The sequence below is a fragment of the Cynoglossus semilaevis genome, chromosome 14 (assembly GCF_000523025.1).
Source record: "Cynoglossus semilaevis isolate Cse_v1.0 chromosome 14, Cse_v1.0, whole genome shotgun sequence".
NCBI classification, from domain to species: Eukaryota; Metazoa; Chordata; class Actinopteri; order Pleuronectiformes; family Cynoglossidae; genus Cynoglossus; species Cynoglossus semilaevis.
Genome location: NC_024320.1, coordinates 5285525 through 5294379, shown reverse-complemented (window position 1 = coordinate 5294379; position 8855 = coordinate 5285525). Strand labels below are relative to the sequence as shown.

General features: G+C 42.0%; 1 protein-coding gene across 1 annotated transcript in view; it reads left to right on the top strand.

The window, feature by feature from the left end:
- tsc1b (TSC complex subunit 1b) overlaps nucleotides 1–8357 on the top strand; it is a 37511-nt gene extending 29154 nt beyond the window's left edge. Inside the window, exons 16-24 of the mRNA XM_008324644.3 lie at nucleotides 10–58; nucleotides 680–723; nucleotides 1358–1524; nucleotides 1832–2014; nucleotides 2142–2252; nucleotides 4550–4672; nucleotides 5009–5196; nucleotides 5305–5469; nucleotides 5687–8357. Coding sequence (XP_008322866.1) covers nucleotides 10–58; nucleotides 680–723; nucleotides 1358–1524; nucleotides 1832–2014; nucleotides 2142–2252; nucleotides 4550–4672; nucleotides 5009–5196; nucleotides 5305–5469; nucleotides 5687–6356 — 1700 coding nt within the window. The 3' untranslated portion in view covers nucleotides 6357–8357. The remainder of the gene's footprint in view (nucleotides 1–9; nucleotides 59–679; nucleotides 724–1357; nucleotides 1525–1831; nucleotides 2015–2141; nucleotides 2253–4549; nucleotides 4673–5008; nucleotides 5197–5304; nucleotides 5470–5686) is intronic.
- Nucleotides 8358–8855: the final 498 nt, after the last annotated feature.

The window sequence follows — 8855 nt, the reverse complement described above, 5'->3', positions numbered from 1 at the left end:
TGCGCCTGCATCGCCTTGTTAAGCAGGGGAGCGACGTCCATGCCAAAGTTCTGGAGAGGTGACCTGTCTTAGGTTTAATAATAGTTCTCTGTTCTTCATGTAGTATTCTTTATGTTTGTGTTTGGCAGTGGTGTAAAGAAAGAATTCTACTTCAAGTAAAAATAAATATAAAAGATAGAAACAGCTGAACCTACACTCACAACACTATTGTACTACTTTATTGTCACTGTGTGAAGCAGCCTGCAGCACTGAGTGATAGATACCAGGGATGGTAACATTCATGACATAAACAACATATTGTGAAGTGTGTCATGTTCAAATAACACCAGCTCAGATGATCTGGCTCCCTCTAGATTTAATCATGATAATGTCTAATTAACAGAAGACGTTTAGATCTTTATGGATCTGAAACAACTGCCAGAGTCAGGCTGAGTAATAGCAAGAATCCAGTGATACAATTCGTATCGTTCAGGTTACTACCATAGGAACAGAAGGATCTACATCTGTTATCACTAGAAAAGAAATACAATTAATCAATGCAGTGAATAGTTGCATGTTAATTGTAACAGTGCTGTAGAATATCAATATCTCTCGCTCTGTCTTCCTCTTTTCTCTCTCTCTCTCTCACACTCTCGCTCTGTGTATATATAAATATGTATATATTACTCTCTCCCTCCAGATTACCATTGCCCAGTAAGTCAGCCGACTGGACCCACTTTGGAGGTAATGTACAGAACAACAACACTAATGATGTCATAATATAACAGCAGGTCAGACCCGATCAGGCCTGACCAGCCGATCAGCCGAAAGTGGACATTGTGGAATTTGTTCAGCCAGGAGTTTTTTTCTTCTTGTTTCCCTTCACCAAACAAAGTTCCCTCAGTTCTCTGTTCAGTAACATCAGTTTGTATCAGTTCCACTCTCAACCACAACTCAGAAACAACTTTTCCTCAGATTGACTTTGATCAAGTTCTGATTTTCTTCACCACAAAAGAAATACACTGTGGTTTCTCAGAGATCTGTAGCTAAAACAGAATAAACAGTGTTTGTTAGAATGAACAGGAAAGTGTTTTTTAACAGAAATGAATTTCCAGCATTTAATAACTTAACTGTCAGTGAAATGATTTTTAAACTTCACTCTTCTCCTCTCAACAGTTTCTCTATTCAAATGTCAACAATTGATGCCAAATTTTGAACCAACATGATCTGACAGATATTATTTTTAATTTTCTTTTCCTTAAATCTCCACATATTTCTCACTACTACTATGTATGTATGTAAGTGTGTGTGTGTGTGTGTGTTTGCGCTGCAGGGTTAACGACATGATTATTACCCTTCTCCTCCTCCTCCTCCTCAGGCTCCGCTCCTCTGGACGAGCTCCACACGCTGCGTAGCCAACTGCTCCTGCTGCACAACCAGCTGCTGTATGAGCGCTACAAGAGGGAGCAGCATGCCGTCCGCAACCGACGCCTCCTGAGACGCATCATCAATGCCACGGCGCTGGAGGAGCAGAACAACGCCATGGTGAGTTCTCACCACACCCTTGTCCAAGTTTGAAACTGCTGCAGCGTGGAACCTGGTCTCGCTGGTACCATTTCCATGTCCTGGTACTAATTCCTGTAGCAGTGCTAGTTTCCATGTATGAAATGCATGTTTACCAGGTCCATAGGAAGAATTCATATACGTTCTACGACTGTTGGTAATATATATATTCAATGTTTTTGCTGGTGAATATATGCCTTTTTTCCCTCTAGAAAAAGAATAACTTTTTAAACTGCCTGGAAGTCGGTGTGTTCACAGTCTGTCTGTGTCTGCCTGTGTCCTGTTTCAGAAGGACCAGCTGAACCTCCAGAGCGTGGACCTGCAGTCTCTGAGGGACAGCCTGCAGGTGGAGCAGCAGAGGTACAGACAGCTGTGGGAGGACAGGGAGACAGTGGTGACCAGGCTGCACAGTCAGATCAGGCAGCTGCAGCAGGGCCGGGACGACTACTACACCAAGACCCAAGAGCTGCAGGTAGAGCAGAGGTCATAGGTCATAGGTTTCAATGAGTCAGTGAGTTTACTCACTTTTGACATAGGTTTCAATGACTCATGAGTCAGTGAGTTTACTCACTTTTGTCCTGATCTGTGTCTCGATCCAGACTAAACTGCAGGAGTGCCAGAAAACCATGGCTGAACTGGAGGCGGAGCTTCAAAGAGCCAACAACAAAGTCTGTCACACTGGTCACCTCCTCAACCAGATGACCATCAAGGTAAAGAGGAGGCGCAGCTTCACTGCCAGGGAGGGGCTAACAATGAGCTCATGCTCATTAACTGAGTATAGGCTTCACCTTTTAACCTCTCACCTTCAACTTTGAATTAGGTCGTAGATTTAATTAAATTAAATTAAAGTCATAGGTACAACACTGTGCCCTCCCCCTCCAAGTTACACCCACACACACACACCTTCACATCCACAGAAACACACACGGATGAACACACACACACAGATGTTTGTTGTTTTACTTTCTATGGTTGTACAAGTGAGCAGAAAATCTTTTTTTTTAATTCTTCCAACAATCCCAACATTTGATGTCAAACCTCAGTCCAGGAAAATCCAAACTTTAAGCTGTCATTGTCAGAATTCTTTCTCACTTCACTCTGGGGTCCCCTAGAGGTGGAGTGCTGCATGTTGAGAACCACAGTCATTGATTGGACTTTTATTAGATGTTTGAATGTTCGGTGCGACAACCTTACACACTAATAAATGTGAAACGAATGCATAACCAGCTACAAAAATCAGTCTGAGCAGAAACATGCTTTAAGATGAAGAAACATTTTTATTTTTACATCAATCGCCACAGTTTGGGAAAGAGGGGCAGACCCACATGGTCATCTGAGGTCGCGCGCGTGTGTGTGTTACATGGGCACATGCTTCTATGTGTGTGTGTGCATGCATATGTCTCTGGGTGTCTCGTTGTTAGAGTCTGTGTGTGTGTGTCTCCCCCTCTCCCTCCCTGTAGAGATGGTTCCAGGTATCTGTTGCCGCGGTAATCTAGTCTGTCCGTCTCTATTTTTAGGATGTTTTTTGACGTGTGTCTGTGTGCGTGTGTGTTTTCTCTACCACCACCCCCCCCTTCCCCTCCCCCCCACACACACACACACACCCTCGCTCTCTCTGGATGTTTCCCACCTTGTGGGTTTGACTTTTTTTCCTCCCCTTCTGTTTTCCTACATTGACCCAGACTGAAAGTGAGCTGCTGTCACACAGAGTTTGAGTCGAACTGCAGCTCCTGGTTCATGACACCATGAATAAAAACATGTTTGTCTGGATGTTACAGGCTGTCAGGACACACAGTGGTCAACACTTCTCTGCCAGCACTTTTAATCAGGAAAAATCATTCAACTTGTTCAAAGAGGAGTTTTTTCTTTTATATCTACTTTAAAGATGTGCTGCAAAATTTAAAACGATCTTCTAACTTATCTGTTTCTGTGCTAACTTAAAAAAAACTTTGACAAACTTCTAGGTTGACAAACTTCTAGGTTGTGTTTGTCTGGCTTTTTAGTTTTAGCACATTTTTGCTAACACCTAGTCGTTCCAAGGCTATTTTTAAACAATCTTTTTAATTGAATGTGTTTATCTTGTGCTGCAAATGTAGCATTTATTTAAGCTAGTGTCAAGAAGCCAGTCAGGTTGTTTTTTTCCCCTTTAATCTTTATTGAGATTATTTAACAACTACAAACTATATTTAAAAAAATCAAACAAAGCTGCGTGGCTATTGCACATTATTTCACATTTTTGTAGAATTTTTTTTTTCATTCATTATTAGTAAGGATCGGAAAAAGGTTAAAATCAGACATCCCTAATTATTACTCTACCTTTTTTGACAGTTCCAGAAAATGTGAGAGTTGTCTACATTAAAAAAGCTGCATACCTGCTAACATTTCTGATGACTATGAAGATGTTGAGTTCTGACTTTGGGTGTGAATTAAAAAAACAAACCAGATTCATGAATTGGTGGATGAGTGATGTGTCTTCCACATTTCGAGCCATTCCCTATCTGAAATTGTTCTATAAGCCTCAGCTCTGTTTCCTGTTTAAAGGTAGCGATTTCTTGTTTCATCTCAACTTTGAGTTTGTCTTTGAATGTTTAGAACATTTTCTGATCTGATCAAACATCACATTTTTAACCATACTTGAAAGGATACCTGTTAAAATGACTGAAGCACATGTAGAACCATCTGAGTTTTTCTATATTCCTGAAACTACATTTAAAGAAAGTGTATTTCAGCCCTTAGACCAGACTAAGAAGCAGGCTATGACTTGGTGTCAAAGGTCATCCTCCAGAATCCAACAGTGAAGGAGTTCTTTGATGGAAAACCATTGAAGAAGAGGGTAGACTGAAACACGGAGGAGGTGGAACAAAGACAGGGATTTATGTTCATGAATAAAGATTTGTGATCACGTTGACCATTCTTAGCACTTTTTGACTTAACCTCCTATCCCTGGAACAACCTTCTGTTTGTAACGTCACATTTCTTGCCTTTGTCTTTGTCTCATGTCCTTCAGCTGAACAACAGTGAGAGCACCCAGCAGCAGATGAGCTTCCTGAACAAGCAGCTGCTGCTCCTTGGGGAGGCACATAAGCTGTCCATGCAGGAGCTACAACACGCCGGCTCCGACAACACAAAGGTACACTCTAAAATATCTGTGTGTGTGTTTGTCAGACACTAATGATGTTTCTTGGGCTTTGGTTCAAAATTGTCTGACACTTTGTTATCAGGCAGAGTGTCTCTTCCAGACTCAGAACTTTGTGTAAATGTTTACATGTAAGTTGTAAAGTGGAATGTTTTCCCAATGTTTAATATATATATATATATATATATACACGTAAGAAAGGGCAGAGGGTCAAAGATAGTTTCTCTAGGAAAACTCAGTTCTGTTTTGAAAGCCTTTTCAAATTCTGCCCTTGCACAAAAATAGCAGACACAAAACGTATCTTTTCTCTTTTTGATCCTTGTTGCACAGGAGACTCAGATGCGGCAGACATCTTTCAACAAACAGGTGGAGTCCCTGAAGCAGAGTCTGCTGGTGCAGGGTCAGAAACTGGAGGCAGCTCAGCAGAGAGTGGCCGAGCTGGAGACACACCTGACCAAGAAAGACCATCTCATCGCTGAGCAGAAAAAGTTTCTGGAGGATGTAAAGTGTCAGGCAAAGTAGGGATTACTTGTATCATTGATTTTTTTTTTTACAGTTTTTTTTAATTGTTTTTCCTTCTTTAATTGTCCTGTAACCCTCCCCTCCCCCCCTGTGGCTGTCTTTAGAGTGGAGCTTCAGGCATCAGAGGGCAGGTACCAGGCTCAGAGGAGAATCACTCAGCTGCTGCAGACTGAACTTCTGCAGCTCTACAGTCGAGTGGAGACCGAGGCTCCGGCCGGCACTGCGGCCAGTTCACCATCAGGGGGCAGAGCTGAGCCTGCTGACGCCAGGTTGAACTTTTTTAAACAAAAATTCATCTGTAATAATAAATCCATAACAAGTTTATGTGTATATGTACAGTCTTCATACATTTATACATTTAAATTTATACATAAATTCAAACATTGATACAAACATTTGTTCTAAATCAGTTGATTCTTGTTTGCAAGCAGCTGTATTTGTTCAAGAGTATTTTGGTTTTATAATGTCACATTATCTCCTCAGCAGTGTTCCAGCTCCAGCTGGGTCAAGTAAAGGTCATGTGAACAAGGACGTGTCAGCTGTTAGGTCAACACACGACTCACCTCGTGGCAACGGCAGCACTTTATCTGCAGGTCAAATGAAGACCAGCAAATCTTCCAAGGTGCCATCCACCTCTGTCAACGGCAGCCAGAATCTGGCCCCGCCCCAGCTGGTGGAGCCCTCACCGTCCTGTCCACACTTCAGCCCGCTCTCACCCCTGCCCTCTGCCGCCGATGCTCCACTCACTGTGGGCTCCTATCCCAGTGCCAAAAGCTTCCTAGGCATGAGGGCTCGAGAGCTGTTTCGTAACAAGAGTGAGAGTCAGTGCGACGAGGAGCAGCAGCCGCCTCCACGCCTCGCCGGCCTGGCTAACGCTCTGAAGACAGAGCTGTGTGTGGAGAAGAGTTCTAATTCAACTCCTCAACCACCACCACCACCACTACCACCGCCGCCTGTCACCTCCAACAAGGAGCCTCGGCCACCGCCGTCATCGGAGCAGACAAAGCAGCGCTCAGCCTCCAGCCAGGAGAGTCCACGCAAGAAGGTGCCAGGACGGGGTCAGGCAGCAACAGGTCGACTGAGGCAGCAGCAGCAGCAGCAACAACATTGTCTAAAGATCATGGACTATAACGAGACACATCATGAGCACAGTTAGAGATGTAGAACTGAGCTGTGACTGAGAGGAAGGACGGAGAGAAGAGCTAAAAATGAGCAAGAGTTTCTGCTACTCTGACCAATTCAGTGTTATTTGGATCCATTCCTCTGAGTGGACAACAGGATTCCTCCCACTTTTCCTTCTTTTTAATTCCACATTTAATCATTCCCGTGAATCGTGTATTTACAAAGAGACAGAGTGAATGTGTTACCAGCCAGGATGCTAGAGTCAGGAGTTGGACCATGAGACGAAGATGCTCACGAGATCTGCTAGAAGGAAGGTGAGACCAGGTATCTAAGGGTGGTAGAGGTGGTAGAACTAACCAGAAGGTTCAGAAGGTTCTGTGGGACGGTTCAGGTTTTATTTGTCCTCAGCCCTGACACCTTTATCAGGAGCTGGTTTCTGAGTGATTGGATTAATGTGGACAGTGATGGGTCCAGGTCTGAAGACAACTGATGTCCTCCAGTGTCTCCTGGAGACATTTTAACCAGCTCACAGTGGTCTTTCTCCTATTGCCCACATCTAATCTGATACCAGAGTTCACTCCTAAGGTTGGAACATTGTTAACCTTGACAGCACCTTCAGGTTTCTTCACTGTGAAGAACTGTTTACTGCAAAGACATCTACAATCATCTGTGGTTGTATTTGGATTCTCTAAAAACCCCAGCAACCAGCCACACATGACCTGGACAAATAAAACCTGTCTGTCCAGCAGGGGTCAGTAAAGGTTTATTGTTAGTATTATTTATATGAAGAGAATGTTTAGGTTTACATTGTGTAATGATGCCGTATGAGCTGCAGATTTCCCACATGTTGGACTCTAGTGAGCATCACAGGAAGAGGGTGAGCCCACCATTTTACTGGAGCAAAAGTGAGTTTGTTAAAGAGACAGTTCAGGTTATTTAGAGTTTGTTTGTATGAGCTTTTTAATACTTCATCTCCACTGATAGTTCACAGGAGATGGTTCTCCACAAAACACATTTGGCAAAGTTAAATTATAAACATTATATCTGTGTACAACTTAACCTTTTCACAGGAAATGTTATCACATCAAAGTCTAAAGAAAACAAGTGATTTTAGCTCAAAGGGACACAAAGCTGCTCGATCACTGAAGATAGAACCATCCGTGGATTAACAACAGTATCGAAATGCTAAAAATCACTGATTTTCTCTATGAACTTTGGTCTGTGAGCTAAAATAACAGGTTTTCTCTACGGACTCATTGGTTGTCGTTTAGAACTGTCTGTTGTTGAGATAAAGTATAGGTCAGTGTTAAAATGTTTTTTTACCTCATACTTTTAAACTTTAAAAAAAATTAAATGTCTCTTTAACTCACTGGTCTTAAGCCTAAGATGTTTCATTAATTTCTTTTATTTATTTTATTTACCAGGCCCTACAAAAAGGGCACAGTTTGGTAAATGGTTGGTTACATTTTGGTCAATGTCCAATGAGAAGAGTAGTTGAAAATAAGACAGAGTTTAAGTTTTACTCATTTTTTAAAAAGATATTTCTCACTGTGTTTTATTTCCTCACCCACATTCCCATGTCCTGAATCTGAATCTCACCTGGAGAGTGACAAATATTTCGAAATATTTTTGGCCAAACCTGTCAGCTGACTGTTCAGGAGGTGCCACAACATCAGCTGAACAGGTTCCTGTAGGTCTGATAATGTCACCATTCCCTCCCCCACCTCCACTCCCCCTTTTTTGGTGAAATGAACTCCTCTAGTCAATCCTGTTGTCCACCAGGAGTTCCTGCTTTCTTTCCTTCTGCCTCGCTATCTAAACAAACAAAAGCATGATCAACAATCCACGTTAAAGCCAACCGTAGTATCTACAGTTTTAAACTCCAGACTGGACGTACAATCAGCACAAAACCGGAAGAAACCCGAAGGGCAGAACCACGGGATTTGGGACAAACGTGTTAAAAAGGAAGTTATTAAAGCAGTGGCTTGTGTTTAACTGTGAACAATAAAGATCGTCGTCAATGTTTTGCACTACAGCTACTGAGTCTTTGTGTTTTATTCCCTATGTAAATGTCACAGTCATTTGATTTTGTGGAACTTTTTCTTTTTTTTTTTTACAGAAAACCAGTAACAGAATCTGTTGGTTTAATAGCACTAAACCTAGTTTGAGCAAGAACTGAAGACTGTGGACATTCAGTTGAGGAGCTAGGTAAAGTGAGCAATGGCCATCAAAAACTGTACCAAGACCGTGTGTTTTCTTCACATCCATTAGAACATGTGCCAGGAACAGTTCCAAAAACAACTATAACAAACTATAATAAAGTATATGTTCAAACCACATGATCTAGTAAAAGTAGACACGAGTGTTAAGAACTGTTTTGTTTATGGTGCAGGAACTGGTGACAACACACGGTGTAGTAGTGCGAATAAAACCAAGAGGCAGACAGGAAAAACTATGCGTATTGACCATTTATACAACGCAATTCCAATATGGTCAGTGTCAAACATGTTAAATGCTATAAAAATAAATATAT